The 22,455-nt window shown below is 31.6% G+C and overlaps 1 protein-coding gene and 1 long non-coding RNA gene across 4 annotated transcripts; both read left to right on the top strand.

Annotated features, from left to right (window-relative positions):
• On the top strand, positions 16,319-19,532 carry LOC108662678 (receptor-like protein 12). 2 transcript variants are annotated; one of them, XM_018124104.1, is made up of 2 exons: positions 16,319-19,192; positions 19,295-19,532. In XM_018124104.1, the coding sequence occupies exon 1, from the start codon at positions 16,455-16,457 to the stop codon at positions 19,167-19,169; it is 2,715 nt and encodes a 904-aa protein (XP_017979593.1). In that variant the 5' UTR covers positions 16,319-16,454; the 3' UTR covers positions 19,170-19,192; positions 19,295-19,532. The 2 variants fall into 2 exon arrangements, with proteins under 2 accessions (XP_017979593.1, XP_017979592.1); XM_018124103.1 differs by having other exon boundaries at positions 19,291-19,532.
• On the top strand, positions 19,675-21,813 carry LOC18594191. Of its 2 annotated transcripts, XR_001928643.1 has the most exons (4): positions 19,675-19,936; positions 20,437-20,571; positions 20,940-21,001; positions 21,134-21,813. It is a non-coding gene; the product is annotated as an uncharacterized LOC18594191 (long non-coding RNA). The 2 variants fall into 2 exon arrangements; XR_001928642.1 differs by having other exon boundaries at positions 20,437-21,001.

Raw genomic sequence — 22,455 nt, 5'->3', positions numbered from 1 at the left:
AATTATACTGATTTCGATCACATATCATACTTACTTATGTATACTTAATCATCATTTTATTAATTTGCTTCATGCCAAATTTCTCAACCTTGATTCATCCATCTTATACTGGTCCATACCCTTCCTTTGATAGAGTTCCATTAAGAACTTAAACAATTCAAAGTTTACCTTCAAAGTCACTCATAACTTTAATCGTTCATTGCATGTCTGTTAACACTTTAGCTCACTGACCTCTTTAGACACTATTTCAAAATCTCTCAATCACTAAGAACCATTCTTCACTTTAGTTAGTAAAATTATCAATTTCATATATACATATGTACATGCATTTTCAAATGTCAACATTTCTCGTTATGTATAGGGATCCATGTGTTCACATGCCTTGGACTACATTTCCCTTTATTTATTCACATCCCAATCCTAGTTCAATATAATAATTCTTATAGTGCATGTCAACCTTCTTATTATACTTGCGTATAACTTCATATCATTCATATCATTTCCAACCATATGCTTGAGTTTTCTTGTACTATATATCATTGCATCACAATGTCATCTCCATTGAATTATAATCTATTGTACGTGTATGCTTTATAATCCCATTGATATCTCAAAGATTTATCTTGACTTAATCATTGCATCTTATGCAATACTATAATTCCTAAAAGTCATCATTTTTCCTTGATTATCCTTCATGCCTCTTACATATATTGTATCCTTATTGCATTCCGATATTAATTTGTCACTTAAGACTCAAACTCATTTGAATCATGTATGCCTCAAGCATTTTTGAATTCCAATTCCCATACTATCTTAGGAAAATTTCTTTATCTGACTTCATTTTCAAGGTTAACTTCTATCATCCTTTGTTCCACTCTTTCATATAAACATAACATCATTCTTCCTTATCCAATTTATAAATTGTACTTGAAATTGTAAAACTTGAAACTAGATTCCCCCCAAGTACTTTTTAATATTAATATGAATATCACTTTCAGCTTACAGCTTCCTTTTTATAATCACATAACTTAGTACTTGCTTTAACGAGATCCAAAGCAAAACTTCTCTTGAGTATTTCCTTGAGAATATCTATCTTAAACTTATGTCTCACAACATATGATCACTGAACTTGTGACTTAGCCGTTAAGTTCCTCAACAAGTTTTAAAAATCTCACATCTTATGCTCATCTCATATAATTTATAATTCTTCCTTGAAGATGTTTAAACATTCTTGAAACACTTAATCACTTATTTACTCTTTTATACACCAAGTATATCATTTCCATAAAGGCATGCCCAACTACTCATGCTTCAACTTATCTCCAAGGGTTTCTATCATACCCCATAATTTACTTGTGTTGTCACTAATCCTTTCCTTTCAACAAAGTCAAATCAAGATTTGTACATTCTCATAACATTATTCTATATAAACTCATTTGCTATATCATTCTTGAAATCTCCATTCACACTCTCATCACTTGGTATTGACATCTCTTATCAACATCTCATATATTCATCTAACCTTTTGCTCGCTTCCTCATTAGTCTTTAACAAGACTTAATCTCTTGTCTTCCTTATTTCTTAAGATTTGACTTCAATCATCATATTATTCATCTTAACACTCCACATGTTAATTTATTATTTTTTTTATGTAACCATCTCAAAAACTCTCTAACTTTTCTTTCTCTTACATGCCAATATATAAGGCAATAAAGAAACTTTACAATTTCACTCATCATCTTTATCTTAATACCTCCCTAATGCACTGAAGACTCCAAACAACAAAGCTTAGCATCAAAACCAATAGCCATATTTCAACTCGTGAGTTTCATCTTTATGCCGCTCATAGTCTACTCATGCTTTCTAACCATAAGGCGTTCTTAACGTGACAGCGTTTGATAATCAGTAGTATAGCGTTGCAACTGTTTGAATTTACTTTATCCCTGTAACTCTTTTACCTTTAAAGTTACTACCTCAATTATTCACAATCGTGTGGCTTCCCTCTGAGTCTATACCACAATTAGCAAGACTAACTTTCCATCACAAGTGCACAATCAAAACATTGATTTAACGTATTTATTTTGCCACTAACATTCATATATCTTTACCATAACATTTAGTACGAATTTGCTTAAGCAAAAATCTCCAAATTTATTCATAGCTACATGTATCATCAGATTGCCCGTCACTTATCATCAATCAATAAATCCCAATTTAGAATGCTTTTTCCATATTGTATAGTAACTTCACCATATAGTATCACGACACTATGTTCCTCCATTCTACTATCATGCACACTCCACAGAATTTAATTAGAAGATTTACATGCCTTGCCTAATGCTAATTCCATTTAATCATATCGTAAATACTCCAAACTTGTAATTTACAACTCCAAGTGTATGTCCATATATTAATAATCCTTATATATTTTATGATCATGAAAACTACAACTTACAAACTAGCTTTCTATCATATGCACTTTATTAGAGCACTATTTTCAGCATATTTAATCTACCCTTGGTGGTATGTCAAAATCATCCCAGTCTCGGTGGTAATCTAGAGGAATCTCTCCTCTACATATCTGTATGAGCTGGTGGAGATGGAGCAACTGTCGTAGCCCGTCCTAACTGTGGGTAGTCACTCCTAATGTGACCCGGCTGACCACAATAAAAACATCGTGCAGGCCCCCTACACAGCCCCACATGATAATTCCCATAATTTTTGCATCTATGAGAACCTCTAGAACTCTTCCCAGAACCAGCCATAGTAGATCCGCTAAACCTCGAAGGTCTCTGCTGTGATTGTGGAAATGGAGATTGAGGATATGTCACTAAAACAGTAGTAGTACTTCCTGAAATAGAGGAGTCTTTGCCCCTCTTTGGTGGCTGACTAAAAGATACATTCAGATTTCTCCTTTTTGTTAACTCAGCTCGCAGACTCCTATTTTCATTCATAAGCTTCTCAACTCTTAAAGCCATTCGCACCACTTCTTTAGCTACAGTTGCGTCTGACTCACCCATACAAGAAACACAACTATGTTGCCTAGCCTCTTTAAGCTTTTTAGAATTAGAAACATCCAGCACTGGTGGTGGGACAGGAGGTGGGGGTGGTGGTATTGAAGGAGCAGTTGGAGGATCTGTAGGAAGAGCTGGACCAGCCTGAGCCTGGCCAGCAAGAGTAATAAAAAAGGCTGCCAATGCCTGAACTGCCTCAGGAGGCATGGCAGGAATACTAGTAGATAGCGGAAAAGGCGGAGGAAGTGGAAAAGTCTTGGTCTGTTCAACAGTAGGTGCTGCCCGAATAGTAGACGCAGTCGATTCCCCCTCTATAGGATCTAGCTGACGATGTTGGGAACGACCTCTTCTCCTCCCAACCGATCTAGTGAGAGGTGGGTGTTCGTATCGAGGAGGCATACTAATCTATAAGAGGAAACAAAGCGTGTTTACGCTACCTCAGGCTGTATATACTAATGCATATATTCTACTCAACCTAACCTGATTTAACCTAACTAACTTAACTTAACTTGGGCCACACTGACATTGTAGTTTTTAAAATAACTTTAAAACCAAAAACTCTTATCTTTAAAACAAAAAGCTCTTATACCACTAAAATTGTCACGACCCGAAACTCCCTTTAAGCCCGTGACAACTGTCGTAGTGTCCCGATGGGCACTTATCTCTCAAAATGCCATCCAGAATCCCGCAAGGCTTAATATCAGTTTTTCGTTTTCCCCGGTGAGTAACTATTGCCAAATATTATGTTCTAAAGGATTTTGAGCTATTTCTAACTTAAAACAGATAAAACGAAAATTTTCTCACATGGGCATTTTAGTCATTTTTCTAAAAAATCTCAAAATTAGTTAAAAATATAGTATGTAAGTGGAAAACACATATTTTATAATCAAAAATAATTTTGGATGTCTAAAACATTCGTTTAAAATGAAATTATGACTATTAGTATAAAATAAAAATATTGAATAAAATATTCAATTTTCTCATAAAACAATATTTTAAGAACACTGCATAAATAATTTTTACAGAGTAAAAGTAAAATAAATTCATATATATTGTAATACAGATAATCAAAGTATAAAATTAAATTTGCAGTGACACGTGGGCCCATGAACGACTAAAAGTATCCAAAGAGATAAACCTACATATTTTGAGGATGCCAGTCCAATTGTAACCATCGATGAAATGAGCTATCTACCGACTATCCTGAGCCTGAAATTGATGGAAAGGAGGGTGGTGAGATTATATAATCTCAGTGAGTAAACAAATATAATTTAAAACATCTAAAGGCGAGTAAAATGAGACTATAAAAACATTTCATTAAACAGTAATTTATCATTTATCGACTTATTTCAACCAAATGAAATCAATTTATTTAAATCAAGTAATCAGTATGGCTTACGAACTTCTTAAAACTTTAGCTCGTGTCGAAATCATTATCATACTCAGTTATCAAGGATACCTTGATCGAGGGCTATCCCAACCGAGTCCGTCAAGGCTGTTAAAAAAATTCACATTTCGCATAAATCATATTTTTATTTTGAAACATATAGCTGTTCCTTGGCGTTAGCGGAGTTCATCATCACGAGGTGGTTCGGCGTGAAGTGAACTCTAAAATTGTTAGCCTCAGGAGTTATCCACCCGCGCCTCTCATACCGAGGTAAGACATAACGGGATTTATCGTGCCCCTCTAATAGGCTGGCCCACGAAAATCCGCCTACTGCAGTGGCTAGTTAAATAACCCACCATACAATAAAATTCATTCTAGCATGACATGGCAATTATTGTAATTCACAGCCTGTCAAGGCTAAATACACATTTCATATATTTCAACATAAATACCAATTCAGTCATTCATGAAAATATTATCATAAGCCATTTATTCAAATCATAAATCTACAACATACCAGTGGTCTCCAATTGCTCTATTTTTCAAAATCGTTATTTCGTTTCAAAACAATTTATAAAATCATTTTATTTAAACATATTTTATTTGTAAAACCAAAAATTAACCATTTAAACTCATTTTCATAAAATTCCATCAAAATCGATTAAAATCATACTTTAGATAATTAAAATGATGATAAAGTTACTCACAGTATTAGGAGTAGAAATACTCCTATCTTTTGCCCTCGGGTGCAGTCTCTTACCCGAAATAATTGACTCACCACCTATCCATAATCCATGACACAAAATTCAATAAATTGTGTCAATTTATCATAAATTATTTCAGGCTCTTATCCATGCGTATGCACTAGATAGGGTTTGAAATGTCTAAACAATCGCTTAATTGCGGTGTCCGACCTAACTCGCCTATACATAGTGTAAATTCCTAAAATCCCCAATTCAACTCCAATTCCATCTATTTCAATTTCAATTATCCAATTATATCCACAATAACTCAATGACTGTGAATTTGGTCCCATTTATCAGTCCGGACTATAAATTATGTTTTTACCCCTAGTGGGTAAAAATTTTAATTTATTGCACCGAAAATTCCCATTTAATTTTCAACCTCATAATTCATCATTTTTCCACCCAATTCTCTTAAAATAAAGTCAACCTCATCCTCACATACCATGGGCTAGATTCGGCCTAGAGAAATTCAGGGAGAAAATAAATATTTTTCTTGTTGTTTTACTCATAAATATGCTAAACTAACACTAAACACTAACATATATGACCAGAATTGAAATCATCCTCAAATCACATGATTCAACCATGAAAAATGATGGGAAATGCATGGGAAAGGTAAAGCACAAGACAAATTTAAGAAATGTTACCTTTTTTTTTGCTTGATTTTTGAATTTCCACCAATTTTCCCTTTAAATTTCTTGGCTAGGGTTTTATTTTCTCCTTTCTCTCTCTTGTTTCTTGCTTGGCCGAATGTTGAAGAAGAAGAATGGGTTATGGGCTGATTTTTTTATGCCTTTTTATTAGTTTATTCATATTTTGAATATTTTATTAATTCTTTTTTTTTTGACCCATCCACTTGTCCTACTTTTTCCACCATGCATTCCCTTTGACTTATCCAAGTCTTAAGTGAAATTTTCAAATTTTTTCAAAGTTTTGGTGGAGTAAATTTTTCAAAATTACACTTTTGCCCCCGAACTTTTCAAAAATTACCTTTTTTTTTGCCCCAAAAATTGAAAATTTGCCATAATGCATAATTTTCACTCCTCATACTCATTTCACACTCCAAATAATTAAATTTGATCAAAATCCTTTCAAAAATTAAATTTTCAATTTCGGGTGGTAAAATTACCATTTTGCCCTTATATACTAAAAATACCGCAAACTCATATTTTTCACTGCTAAATCTTCCAATTGTACTTCAATACTCATATCATACTCAAACATGTCAAATGGGGCTAAGAAAATCTTTTCTAAAATTCCCATTTTGTCCTCAAATTGCAAAATGACCATTTTGCCCCTAGATAGTGAAAATTTCGGTTTGACTCCAAATTGATCCTCGAACTCTGAATTACCATTTTGAGTCACCCCTAAACTGTGAAACTCTTAATTTCACCTTAAAATTCCTATTTGAACTAATTCGAGGCTTAATTGACTTAATGGTACCATTAGGGGTAATATCGTCTTTTAACGATTTCTCGAACTTCCTAAATATGCAAACATTCTATTGAGCATGTAAATGACGTCGTAATTATTTTATAGAATAGGGTTTGACACCTTAGTTCTCAAAATACCTTATTATACCTCAATTCACATCCGATAAGTTTTATTTGTCACCATATCAAAGTACGGGGCATTTCATAATATTCATATTTTGGACCAATCAAAATTTAATTATTGGTCATCCAATTTGACTCTAAATAAATAAAAATAATTTAAAGATAATATTCATATTTTGACCGCACCTGAGCATTTAGCTCATTGGTTGGGGCATGATCCCTTACTTAAAATAGCAGGGTTCGAATCCCCCTCCCACAATTATAAAAAAAAAAATTATATTTTTGACCAATCAAAATTTAATTATTAGTCATCCAATTTTTCTCTAAATAAATCAATGTAGTTTAGAGATAATATTCATATTTTTGACCAATCAAAATTTAATTATTGGTCATCCAATTTGTATCTAAATAAATCAATATAATTTAGAGATAAGATTCATATTTTGGACCAATCATAATTTAATTATTGGTCATCTAATTTATCTCTAAATAAATCAAGATAATTTAAAAATAATATTCATATTTTTGATCAATCAAAATTTAATTATTGATTATCTAATTTATCTCTAATGAATGATAATTTAGAGATAAAAATCAAATTTGATTATTTAATTTATCTCTAAGTAAATTTAGAGATAAAACTTATATTTGGCCAATCAAAATTCAAGGACTCATAGTTCGGCCAATCAAAAGACTTTCAATGAGTCATCATAATTCACCTTTAATTAAATTAAAATAATTTAGAGATAATTCAAAAGGACCACATCCTCATCAAGGTCTCTCATCTAACACTATAAATATGGGGCTCCTCAAAGCCATTTGATTCATTCATAAGCATTCAAAGATCCAGAACATTTCAAAAATCTTGAAGAGTAAAAGATTTTTGAAGTGAAGATATCAAGTGGCAGCGAAGTTCGTGATCAAGATATCAAGCAATAACAAAGTGGATGAGTTTTTTTTTCTGTGGTTAAACCTATCCTCATTTTTTATTTTGATTGGGAAATCTAAATTATGTATGTTATCTTAATTTTATTCATAATTTAACTCTAATTAACTAATAGTATTACAGTATAATTGTTAACTAGATTTATAATCTAACCAGATTATAGTGTTGTATAATACCTCTAACTAAATAATTTGTATAATTATTTTAACAAATTTGTTAAGGGAAAACTACATGCAATCATTTGAAAAACAACTGTCTCAAAGAGATTGAAAACTACATTCAACACGCTTTCATGCTTTTTCTTTCTATAAGATTTTTCCTTTTTAACTTTTAGAAAAGTGCTTTTAACTTGAAAATGCAAATGCAGTGGAAGGATGGGAAAACTTTTCCAGCAATTTCCTATCTCCTCTCCTTTGAATCCTGTTTGAAGCTTGACTTGTTTTTTTGTCAATGAATGATAATGCAAATGCAGTGGAAAAAAATGGCTTAATTTGATAAAGAAACTTGACTTGTTTTTTGGTCAATGAATGATAATTTTTAGGTCTAACTTTGTTCTAATGGATGTATTTATGTGTGTAAGATGCATGCATATAGACATGTTTGAATGTCTATGTGTGCATGTATATATACACACATATAAGACAATGATTTTATTTTCAGCAAATAACATCCCCCAAGTCGTGTAATCTGTAGTTGGCTGGTAGGTATATATAATTATATAAGTATGAATGTTAGAATAATTTCTTGATCAATGAAAATAATTATATTTGTTTATTATATTGTTTAAATTATTATTTTAAATATTTTTATCATTAATATTAATAAAATTTATCTAATTTGTAAGAATTTAATCACATCAAATAACTTTGATTAAAAATATTTTTCATTATAAATATAATAATATTTTATCTCATTTATAAATAAGATTTTCAATTATATTTAATGATTTTCCTTCAAAAATATTTTTATTAATTTTAACAGTTTTGAATACCTTAATGGTTAATAATAAAAAAATATCAATTATATATAATTAAAACATGAATTATCTTTTATTTATAGATAATTAACTTTATATTTTAGAAATAGTTTTATTTCACATATAATTGTTATTTGAAAATAAAATTGAAAGGAAGTATTTACTTACAATACATGTGACAATAAATATTAATATTCATAAAAGAACTAAAACAAAAGAAATTTAACAATTAACTTTCTTGATACATTACCTTGCATAAAACTCAATTCATTCATACAAAAGATTCATAATTTATAAATGAATATTAGTCACGTAAAAGATGATGATAAATGTATTAAAAAAATAATAGACCTTTCATATATTTCAAGTTTTAATTGCTAAAATATCCCTTCAACCTTTCAATTATGATGGTTAAAACCTTGTTTTACTTCTTTGCCAATAAAAAATATCTCTTCAACCTTTCAATTATGATGATTAAAAGGTATTGCGCTAAACAAAAAACTTAAAAACTTAAAAGAGCACAAATCACGAAGACTAAAAATGATTTGTATTGTATTTTCTTCAAAAACTTCTTTCTTTTAGGTGGAGTAATAATCTACTAAATATTGTAGTTGGAATAAGACATGAACCAAGATGGTATTAACTATGATCTGATGCAGGAGCAATCGCAAAACATTGCAAAATGAAGTTCTGACTAATTTTTCCCTCAGCTGGTATCCTAAACCTAAAGTATGCTTTAATAGTAATTTCAAGCAACAGATTCCGTTTTGGAACATTAACAACCTGTGCGATTACAAGTTCATATCTTGTTCTTGATAAATATGATTTATGCCTTTTTGAGAAAATTACTACTGTGCCCCACCCCCCATTGAAAATTGGCTTTTCTGAAATGTGAACTAGACAATATGGTTGATGCTTTTTTATCTGACAAGACAATACGTTGCCCCTTTTCCTTCTTTCTTATTTTATTTTATTTAAAGAAAAAGCAATCTGATTTAATTACGTCAAATAATGAATCATATGTATGAATGCGTTAAAAGCAACTTCAGGCTTGATAAAGGGTATATTTAACAACCATGCTGTAAATGACAAAATTATTTATTGTTGTAATCACTTGTCCACTAAATTCCTTTATTCTCCATGGTTTTATATATGCTGCTATAATATTATCAATTGTAAGGATTTTCATGAGGAGATCCCACGCAACTTCCATAAATAGTTTGCTCTTGATAGATAAAAGAAAAAATAAATTATTTGGTTTTGTTCTCATTATTATTATGTTTTTTTTTTTCTAGAATGACTTTCTCAAACACATAAAATTATACATGTAATGCACCTATATAATCACCTATAATAGTAATGGAGGATGAAGAAACTAGCAATACAAGTAGCATGCTTATGAAATTATATGCTCAGAAATTATGTCTATAGAAACATTTCTAAAATTTACTTTGAAAGAGAGTCATGACTTGGCCTTGGTTTGTTCGTAACCATTAAATTATTAGGAAAATAAATCCTCAAATAATTATGAGTGATGCTAAAAAAGTTTGAATTATTAGGACCCAATTAGTGTGAAGGAGGTCCCTTCATTATTTTAACACCCAACACCTAGAAAAGAGAAGTCATATCAGCTGCGAAGACTAACTGTGTATAAAGCATGAAAATGTAAACAAAGACTATCTTTTTTGGACTATATATTTAACAAAAAGTTAAAATATTTTTATATGTTTCTATTATTATATTAATTTATTAATTAATTTAATATACTTAAATGTGATACATGGTACCTTTCTAACTCTGCTTGAAGATTTTAAAAATTTCATTGACGATGTATACAAAAATAATTTTTAAATCTACCTTCTCTTCTTTATCTTATTATTCTTAAGGCTTTATTAAGGATAACAAATATACTGAGCCTATAATGCTTCTTTTGTTATTCTTTTTCTTTTCAAATTTCATTCTTTCAATGTACATTTTTTTTTGCTGTTAATAATTTTTTTTGAATATATGACCAACAAACATATCATATTTTCTTTGTAAAAAAACCAAAAGGAATCTCATATTTTCTAATTTTTTTCATTAGATTGTATTACAAGATTATTAAAATTCAGTGTTTATATGCCAATTAAGAAAAAAAAATACTGAATGAAAAAATAATAAAGAAATGAAAAGGGAAAAAATACAAACAACTCAAAATAATGTTAACCTTTTGTTTAATTTAGATATTCTAAATTAAAAATTAAATGGAAAAAGTAGTAGTACATACTTTCATTATAATAATTTGAAATAAGAATCTTGATCTCTAATTTTGAGGGCAAGAACCACAATTTAATATACTTAAATAGGTATATACAAATTGAATCTTTATTCTATACATTATATAAAAAATTTAAAACTCCTCAATCAAATTTAAATAGTGATTATAAATAAAAATGTTAACATTGAAACATTAAAATAATATAAATAATTAAATAATTTAAATGCATAAATGATGATCGAGGAATCTATATTATCATATTCATAAGCCATTAAACATATATAATAATATATATTCTTTACTGTATTTCTTGTATATATTCTTTTAATTTCATAGCCTCTTCTTGTCATTTTGTTTAATTTTGCAGCTAAGGATCCATGCAAGACTGAATTAAGTTTGTTGAGTGAAGAGTAGCAGGCCCAATCTTTTGAGAAAAAACTGTTTGAAAGAGTGAAGACGCTTTCATGCTTTTCCTTTTCAAGTTTTAGCAAAGTGGTTTTAAGGTGAAAATGCAAATGCAGTTTGATTGTGTGTGAAAGTGGTTTTAGTTTTGTCACACACGGCTTCTTGCATGTGAAATGAATTTCTTCCTTTTTGAGCTTTCTCTCTTTTTCTTGGAAAAAAACAAACAGAAAAAGCTCCCTCTGGCCCTCACTTTAATTGTAATAATAATAATAATAATAATAATAATCATTCCAATTTCTTAAAGTTGTTCTGAAGATGACCTGAATTTGTTGCAATCTATAATAAGAAGTTCCTTTATTCAATAAATTTTTAATTTTTTAATTACCTCAACTACATACAAAAATGATTTCATAGCTGCATTTTTCTGTTAAAAAAATTGAACAGAAAATTATGGATTAATTTTAGAAGTAAAATCAGAAACTCCAACAAACGGGGCATTTTAGGAAAATTTTCAATTCAACTATCTGATTTTTTATGTTTAATCTATTTTAAAAGTTATACAACTAAAACATGAAGTTTAGTTTAATTTTTTGTTAATAAAAAGGAACAAAAATTAAATGTTTATTTCAATTATCATCTCTTTGTCACTTATATGTTCAATTTTATTACTTTTTTTGTTTCAAAGTTCACATTACCGTCTTTTGTATTGTTTTCAAAACAATATTCAATTTTGTTTTTGTATTATTTTTACTTTTCATTTGTTTTATATCAATGACAAAAGAATCATAAATTGATTTAATATTGAATATTTGTATTTATGAATATATTGATTTATCATAAATTGATAAATCTTATTTTTAAATTATTTAATTTTTTTATCAAGTGAGTTAAATAGCAAAAAAAATACAAAGAAAAATAATGCTAGTCTAACTTTTAGTAGGTGCTTTTTAACTTGAAAATGCAATGCAAGGATGAGAAAAACATGCTTATAAAATTTTCCAGCAATTTCTAGATTCCTCTCCGTTCTATCATCTTGAAGCTTTTCCTTTAATATTGTTAAGTTTGGTGTGGTTTTCTCACATGTCCTTTTTTGATCACTTCTTTGGGACTTCTTGCTTGCGTTGAGATGATCGGCATCCTCCGAGGGGGATCTCTGCGGTGGGAGTGCTCTTTTGTAACCACTGGGAGGGTCTTGCTGTCTGGAATCGGGTTGATTTTAGGATGCTTTTGTTTTCAGGGCTGGATTCTGTTCAGGGAATGTCATGCCAATTTTCCTTTGGGTAGATCTCTTTATGTTCACAAGTGTACAGGCTTTTATCCAGCTAAAACAACTTTTATGCCACCAAGAGTCTTTAGTCAATCAAGACTAAAGACTTGAAGTGGCAGGTTGAACGCTGGCTCAATAAAATCAACACTTTTCATAAAAAAAAAAGTACCATCCCGTCACACACGTTTTGCTTTTGACATAGATTCTTACTTTTAAGTTATCTCTCTTTTTCTTGAAAAAAAAATAAAAAAAATCAAGATGGTGAAATTGGAACGAGACATGAATGCAGATAGTGTTAATTATGATATGACGTAAGAGCAAAGCATTGCAAAATCGCACTTGAACATTTAATTCATTAGTTGGTGCATAATTTTTTACTTCAAAAAAATTAAAATTTTGTAATTTTTTTTTTTAAATATAAAAAAATATAAAATTAAATTATGACTATAATTTTTCCCTCATCTGGTATCCTACAGTAACAGTATGCTTCAACAGTAATTTCAAGCAACAGATTCCGTTTTGGAATAGCCAGAAGGAAAAAAAAATAGAATACCAGTTATGGAACATTAAGAAGCTGTGTAATTACTAGTTCATATCTTGTGATGTTGCTGGTGCTTTCTTGGAAAGGACAATTGAAGTTGCACCCCCACCTCCCATCAAAATGGCTTTCTAAAATGTGAACTGGACAGCCATTGATGCGTTTCTATATGACAAAAAACTATTTTATTCGTTTTATATTTTTATTTTATTTTATTTGAAAAAAAAGAAATTTGATTTAATTGTGTCAATCAATGAATCAAATGTATGAATTTATTAAAAATAATTTTAGACTTAATAAAACATTTAAACATTGACTTATTAATTGATGCATGATCTCTTACCTAAAGAGTAAGATTCGAATTTCCCTTCCTTTAATTATATATATATATAAATCCTTTAAACTTGATAAAGGTTACATTTAACAACCTTGCCATAGATGATAAAATTATTTATTGCTGTCATCACTTTTCCACTGAATTCCTAATTGGTCCTCCATGGTTTTATGCTGCTATAATATCAATTGTAAGGATTTACATGAGAAGATCTCATAAGTCTTGATGACGCAGAAGTTAGAATTATATGCTAACAGAAGTCTTTAGCAATCGTGTAGAGACGTCGGATGGCATATTGGTTTTATTGTTAATAAAATCATTTTTTTTTAAAAAAAATCACTTTTAAAAGAAAAATTGCTCTTGAGGGAGAAAAGGAAAAAAATTATTTGTTTTTGTTCTCATTACTATTTTTTTCCTAGAAGTACTTTCTCAAACACATAAAATTATACATGGAATGCACCTATATAATCACCTATAATAGTAATGGAGGATGAAGAAACTAGCAATTCAAGTAGCATGCTTAAGAAATTATATGCTCAGGAATTATGTCTACAGAAACATTTTAAGATTTACTTTGAAAGAGAGTCATGACTTGGTCTTGGTTTGTTCGAAACCATTAAATTATTAGGAAAACAAAGCCTTAAATAATTATTTGCGATAGTAAAAAAGCTTGATTTATTAGGACCCAATTCGTGGGAAGGAGGTCCCTTTCATTGTTTTAACACCCAACACCTAGAAAAGAGAAGTCATATCAGCTGAAGAGTCCTGGTAAATATATTAATTAAAGATCAAACAAAAGCTAAGCATGTAATGGGAATTCGAAGTAAATTAATTAATTAAGACCAAAGAAAAGCAAAAGCATATCCCACATTTGAAGCAATCAGTAATTGCTGGGAAAGTTGCCGAAGACTAACTGTGTATAAAGCATGACAATGTAAACAAAGACTATCTTTTTTGGACTACATATCATCCCCTGTTGAGTTCTTAAATTTAACAAAAAAAAATTAGAATATTTTCATGTATTTATTTATTTATTATATTAATTTGTCTATTAATTTAATATGTGATACATGGTAACTTTCTAACTCTGCTTACAGGTTTAAAAATTTTCAGTGATGATATATATAAAAATAATTTTTAAATAATTAAATTTTAGAATTAGTCTCTATATTTTATAAAAAAAATGTAAATGGTGTTGATTATGTGTTGACATGGCATTGATTGAACAGATAACATGCATTTTGCTAACATGGCACTTGTTGATATGGTGAAAATGTTGATGTGCACTTGCTGATGTGGCAAAAATGTTGTGGATATCAATGGACAAAAATCCATCAAATTTTAATCTCAAATACCTTAACCTTAAATTAAATGAGATTAAAAAAAAATTAGGAGACAAAAAATGTTAACAATCGAATAGAGGGAGACAAACATCTTAGTCCTAAATCAAATGAGATTAACTACAAAGATCAGGGAAAAACAATTAACAACCAATTAACAAAAAAGATTGGCGAAAATCCTCAACTACACACTTATTTTACCCTTTTAGCTGCTTTCAGGACATGTCCTGTTTGTCTGCGTGCCCTCGAAATCCTTTTCATAAAGACCTGTAATCATAACTTCTTTGACAAATATGATACTTGTTTACAATTAAGTTAAATCCTCTCTGCCTTTAAAGAAAAAGAAGAAGAAGCTAAGTCCGTTCTAGTTTATTCGTAGACTTGTAGTTTATCATCATTGCAAGTGATAGTTTACTAGTTAGAAGTCTAATTTTGTATTCACAAGCCAAACAAAAAATGCTCTCTCTCACCATCCCTAAATCCACATTTTTCACAAATTATTATATAAAAGCTAAATTCATATTTTTTATAAAATATAAAAATTAATTACATAATTTAATCTTTTTAAATCTACCTCTCTTCTTTATTTTATTACCCTTAAGCTGTTATTAAGGATAAAAAATATATTGAGCCTATAATGCTTCTTTTTGTTATTCTTTTGGCTTTTCAAATTTCATTCTTTCAATATACTTTTCTTTTTGCTGTTAATAAATTTTTTTTGGAATATAAGACCAACAAAAATATCATAATTTTTTTGTTAAAAAACCAAAAAGAATCCCATATTTTCTAGTTTTTTTCATTAGATTGTATTACAAGATTATTAAAATTCAGTGTTTATATGCCAATTAAGAAAAAAATCTCATCTTCCACATCATGAAACTTAAAGAATTTTATGTACAACACACATGATAATAAATACTAATAATTATAAGAGAACTAAGGAGAAATGAATTGTTTTCCATCTTCCTTTTGACTTGATAGTTTTCACAGTTGAATTGTCACTTATATGATCAATTTTATTAATCTTTTTGTTTCAAAGTTCATGTCACAATCTTTTGGATTGTTTTCAAAACAATATTCAATATTCTTTTTGTATAATTCTTACTTGTCGTTTGTTTTGTACTATTTATCGAAGTATCATAAATTGATTCAATTTTGAGCATTGTGTTTACAAATAAATTGACTTATCAAAAATTGATAAATTTTTTAGCAGGTGAGTTAAATAGTAAAAACAAAATATAAGGAAAAATAATGCTACTCTAACTTTTAGTAGGTGCTTTTGAACTTGAAAATGCAATGGAATGATGAGAAAAATATGCGTGTACACTTTTCCAGCAATTTACCGATTCCTCTCCTTTCTATCATCTTGAAGTTTCTTTTAATATTGTTTAGTGCCATCCTGTCACACTCGGTACATACACTTTTCCTTTTTATTCCGTTAATTTAATTTTGATTCCAGACATAAATTTTCAAGTTGACAAGACTTGACTGGAAATTCATTAATATAAACATTTTGCAAAGACTTGAAAAAGAGATGTCTCCACTTCTCAGGTACTTCATTTATAATTAATGTCCCTCAACCTCAACCACAACTCATTTTCAGTTCCACCCCCTTAGCTTGCCCTTTTTCGACTACCCTTGTTTCGTAACTTCCTTTTTCTCGAGAAAACATAGGAAAGGTAGTTAGGATGTTGTATCCAATCCTTTTCCTGCTTTTAGCGTTCTTGCATTTCCAGGTCCATTGTTTATTGAGTTTCTCTTCCTCTTTTCTTGATTCGGCTCATTTATGCCTCCCAGAACAGAGAGCTGCCTTGCTTGAATTCAAAAACACCATTTCTTTGGATCATTATTGTGATGATTGCCCAAGGACAAATTCTTGGAATGAAAGCACGGATTGCTGTTCATGGGATGGAGTCTTTTGCCACACGGTGACGGGTCATGTCATTGGCATCGACCTTAGTAACAGTTGCCTTAACGGCACTCTCCCTGCGAACAGCAGCCTCTTCCACCTTCAAAGACTTCAATGGCTCAATCTCAGTTCCAACAACCTTCATGGCTCTCTTCTTGAAGACAGCAGCCTCTTCCACTTTCAAGGACTACAACAACTCAACCTTGCTCACAACAATTTCGATGGCTCTATCTCTTCAGAGTTATTTAATAAGTTAGTGAGTTTGACCCATCTTAATCTCTCTCGTTCTGGATTCTCTAGCTCAATTCCTGCATCATTTCGAAATCTCACTCAAGTTGTCTTTTTAGATTTTTCTGAAAATGATTTTGAAGGACAGATTCCAGATGCTTTTGAAAACCTTAACAGATTAACTACTTTGAAATTTGATTCTTGCAATTTTAGTGGTCAACTTCCAACAACTATGTTCAACCTCACACAACTTACCCTACTAAATTTGTCACATAATCAATTAGAAGGTCCACTGCCAAATCATGTTAGTGAGCTTCAATTGCTAGAAGGATTTTGGTTATCTAATAACCTAATAAGTGGTGGAGTACCATCTTGGCTGTTTACTTTGCCATCGTTGCAAGATTTAGATCTCAGCCATAATAAACTCACCGGCCCAATCGACCAAATTCAGAAGCCTAATTCTGTCCGAAACATTGATTTGAGTTCTAATGACATTCATGGTCCAATACCCAGTTTTTTTTTTGATCTTGTGAACCTTGAAAAACTTGATCTTTCATCAAACAACTTGAGTGGTGTCATCAAGTCAAATATGCTTGCAAAACTCGAAAATCTTTCCCATCTTTATCTTTCTAATAATAGTTTACTATCATTAAGCACAGGCGGTAATGATGCAAACTATTCCTTCCCCCAGCTTGCTACTGTGTCATTCTCTTTTTGTAGCATAAGACAATTCCCAAGTTTCTTTCAAAAATCAAATTTGGAGATTTTAGATCTTTCCTATAACAAGATTTGTGGTGGAATTTCCAAATGGGAAGCAGAAGGGTGGGAAAGCTTGCTCGAGTTGCACCTTTCTAATAACTCTTTGACCACTTTGGAGCAATTTCCAGGAAAGAATCTTCGAGTTCTTGACCTTCGATCCAACTTGCTTCAAGGGCCAATTCTGTCAAATCTTTTGATTCGCGATCAAAGTTCACTTGTGTTTCTTGACTTGTCTAGAAATAACTTGAATGGAACCATTCCAAATTATATTGGAAATTTCAGCATTTATCTCAAGTTCTTGAATTTGGAGATGAATAATTTTTATGGCAAAGTCCCTGATTCTTTTACAAATGATCAGTTGAGATATCTTCTCCTTAATGACAACCAATTGGAAGGATTATTGCCGCAATCTTTGGCTAATTGTAGTTCTTTGAAAGTTTTGAATTTAAGGAACAACAAGTTTACTGATACCTTTCCCCATTGGTTAGCTTCACTTCCTGAGCTACAAGTTCTTCTTTTGCGAAATAATAGATTGTATGGTCCCATGCCCAATTCCATAGCTTCGTCTAACTTCTCCTCGTTGCAAATAATTGATCTCTCTCATAATGAGCTCACTGGCCCCTTGCCAACAAAATTCTTCCAAAATTTGAGAGCAATGAAAGATGAACCTCAAAAGAGACATCAGAATCCAAGCTCACTGGGGTATATGCATTATCAGGGTTCAAGCTCACGGGGGTATATTGACGTTACAGGTGACACTGATGGTCCCCTTCAAAAAAGTTCTAAATACTGCTATCAGGATTGCATAGCCAAAGGTGGAAAAGTATATGTAAGTGTCTATCAGCAAATTTCTATGAATGTTTCTGTGAATGTAACAATGAAAAGATTGGAGATGGAGTTAGCACGAACCTTAGACATTTTCATGTCTATAGACTTTTCGAGCAATTTATTCTATGGACAAATTCCTAAGGAACTCGGAGAACTTATTTCGCTCCAAGCGCTCAACTTCTCTAACAACCATTTAATTGGTCCTATCCCAACATCTTTTGGAAAGATGGTAGCACTTGAATCGTTAGATCTCTCATCAAACAAGCTCGGTGGCAGAATTCCTTCCCAATTGACGAAGCTGACATTCCTTGCAGTGTTAAATCTTTCACAAAATGCTCTTACCGGACCAATTCCCGGTGGGAATCAATTTGATACTTTTGAGAGTGATTCTTATAGTGGTAACTTGGGATTGTGTGGCCTCCACCTGTCAAAGCAATGCGGCAATGATGAGGAACCAAAACCACCGGTACCAATGCCTAAGGAAGATGAAGGTTCTGAAATAGCCTTTATTTGGAAAGTTGTAATGATGGGCTACGGATGTGGAGTGGTGTTAGGATTGAGCATGGGATACATTGTGTTCACAACAGCAAGACCATGGTGGTTTATCAGAATGGTTGAGAGAGATTGGCAAAACAATGTTACAAAGTGGATTAGCAGAAACAGAGGAAGAAGAAACTAGCACTACATCCACATCATGCATAGGTGAGTTTTTTTACCAAAGTAGAATTACAACAAAGCTTTCGTTGCTTTTGTAATCTATAATTGATTTTTCCTTTGTTTTTTTTTTTCTATTTGTCAAGGTAGCTTACGAACCGAATCCAATGGACCCTGTTTCTCTAGCATCTGGCTTTTCCATGGTAGTGGTTTGAACAATTCCAGGTGTTCTTAGTGGATAATTTGCTATTCATGTTCAGCAGCATTTATTTGAAGTTTATGTGGAATAGACAAGTTTTGAAGAAGATATATATATATTTTTTTCCTGATGAATTTAGGATTTGTATTGAAAATGTTGTAATTTGGAAGACTTTAAATAAAATAAAAACGTTCCAATGCATTCATTTTAATTTTTAATTAATTTTCTGAATTTTCTTCCCAACCATACACGTGGATCCCACAGTCACCGCTTTCCTTTCATATACAAAATTCTTTCCTTTCCAATCCGTAATGTCAGTTGCCAAAGAGACAAGAGACACAGAAAAAAGAAACCCGGAAGCCCGACGCAATGTCGAAACAGAGCCATCGTCACTTGACGGATCTCGGCTGCATCGCCTACGAAGACTTGTCCGAGTTCGGCGCTGCCCCCAACGCCAGCACCTCTCTCCTCTGTGCTCTCGATGCTCATTGTCTCGCCATCGCTAACCGATCTCTTATCCTCATCGCCAACGCCAGCACCACTTTCCTTTTATCTTGGTTTACTCTTTGCGTGGTGATTTGATTCATAGACAGGTAATTTTTCTTTTTATGTGTTTTGAGTTTGGTTTGGTTGTTATTGCTATTGCTTGAAAGTTTACTTTGAAGCAAAATTATGTAATTGATTAAATGAACAATGACTGGAATAATTAGTTACCTCATATAAAAGTAGAATTATGCATTTCATTATCTAAATAAGTTACATCTTCATTTTTCATTCTTCAAAAATGATTGCTTTTTTCGTTTGCTTAGCTTGATGTATTTATTGAATGCTGGATTTATTTATGTGTTCAGTTTTTTAATTTTACCTTCAATGGATGATACAGTTTTAGAAAGTGCAAAGTGAAATGAACATAATTTGGTGTGTTTTGTAGATTTTCATGTAAACTTATAGGTTGAATGTGTTTTTTAACTGATGAGCCGAATGAAGTCTTCTTATGTTAACATCAGTTGGATCTAAAGTTATTAAGTTGAAATAAGTTAGAGATAAATCGTTATTCGAATGGTGAACTTATTAGTTTAATTTTTGATTTTAGATGGTATATCCAAGACACGTTGTAAACTTAAGAGTCTGTGGAAGTAAGAAAGATATGACACAAGATTTATCCTCAGAGGAGGTTTGTGTTGTCATACCTGGCGTGATTGCACGTTTTGATGTGTCTGATATTCAGGTGAGTTCCCTGCTTAAATGTGTAATAGTTATTTTGAAACATGGCAAGAGCCTTGCCTGTTTATCTCATGCAGAAGCAAAGCATTAGATTTGTGTACGTGTTTGACCAACTTAGATAACTAACTTAAATGAGTAATGTCGAGTACGCTTCAAAGGTCATTTCAAGAAACACATTCTCGTTTTTGGGATCAGAAACCAAAGAAAGATTTAGAGGATATAGGAAACTCTTATGGTAGATTACCAGTTATGGAAACACATTCCTTCGTAGGAGGTATTTTGTCAAAAGTTGTGCCTGCAACATTACTATCGTGCAGCTTTCTGAAGTTATTCTGGTATTTGAATTCAGCTGCTTTTTTTATTGTTGGGCAGTCAAGTCAACGTTACTAATGTGCAGTCACCATTGGAGATGATGCTTTGATCTCAGCTTTCAGGTTAGTCTCATTGCATTTTGAAATATAATATGATTTATCTTTCATTACAAGAACGGATTCTTTCATGGGTAGCTTCTCGTTTTCTTTTCTTTTGCTGCGTTATTGATAAACTTTTGTTTAATTATGTTCAAGACTCTCAGAAGATAGGAACCGTTCCTTGGTAGGAGCTATTTTGTCAAAAGTTGTGTCTGCAACATGTTCCACAAGTGGTTCTTTCTCTAAAATGATATGGCAGAGTGAACAAACGTCAAACAGGAAGTCAGAAGAGAAGCCTCAATCATTTGCCCGAGATGAAGTCATTTGTTCAACATTTATCGTCACAATGATAACGATGCATTACTATTTAGTAGTGAGTCCATATCATCTAATCATCCTTGCTTATGGGGTGCATAGGCGCTACATACAAGTGGACTGTTACACTAAAGATAGTTGGGATTGAATTATTATAGAATTGTAGTGAAAATAATAGTGGGCATGAATTGACTTATTACTCTAATTGTGTGAACGGATTGACAGATTATCCTAAACTATGTTCACTCCATAAGCAAACATCTTAATTTAATCCTTTCATACGTGGATTCAATGTAACTAATTTTTCCTCTATTCAGGATATACATTTGACAGATTTTCGGCTTTGCTGTTGTAGACTAAGTTGTGTTGTTGGAGAGTGAAAACTATAGTACTTCTCTAGATGGTTTTCATTGTGCAGCTCTTAGAACTTCATTTAGTAGAGCTCACATTTAGCCAAAAAAAAAAACCTGTAATTTTTACTGTTTTGTACTTGATATGGAAGTTATACATCCATTTTTTAATGAGTGGTTGAGTATCTGAACATCTTTACTTGACCACATCATGCACAGGTCTGGCAGATGAGAACTGGACCAAGTCTCCTGATTATCCAGTGTGCTAGAGGTTGAATAGTTGTACTTTAATGTCAATCTTTGTGGTTGAGGCATGATCTCATATTGGCAGTTACATCTGTCTTCTATGGCATGTGTTGTGCTCAAATCATCCCTGCATATTAGGAGGGAGGGTGGTGAGCAAGCAATCATCATAAGCTTGATTTGACCTTTTCCTTCTGCATATATAAGGGCATGAAACGGCACAAATGAAGCAGTCTGTCTTGGTTTAGTTGGAATGTATATGATACTCCCTGTCTCATATAACAGAGTGAGTTTGTCTTTCCTTTAAATTCGGGTGAAAGGGTACATAGATGTCCTACTGGTTCAGGAGCTTGCAGTTCTCCTTGGTGAGTGGTGGGAGTTAAAACATGATGAAGCAGCTTGAGGGCAGGAGAGTATTTGTCCTTTTGAGCCATTTGTGAATTATTTGGGGCTATCAAAGGGAATCAAAGGAAAGTAAAAAGAGAACTCCTGGAATGGTGCCACTCAAGTTTAGCTCAAGTGGTAGGATAGTATTGAATAATTAGGTAGGGATCTTTAGGTCAAACCTTG

Source organism: Theobroma cacao, chromosome 7 (genome assembly GCF_000208745.1).
Source record: "Theobroma cacao cultivar B97-61/B2 chromosome 7, Criollo_cocoa_genome_V2, whole genome shotgun sequence".
In the NCBI taxonomy this organism is placed as follows: Eukaryota; Viridiplantae; Streptophyta; class Magnoliopsida; order Malvales; family Malvaceae; genus Theobroma; species Theobroma cacao.
The sequence above is the reverse complement of the archived record's forward strand: the minus strand, read 5'-3'. Positions and strand labels throughout refer to the sequence as shown.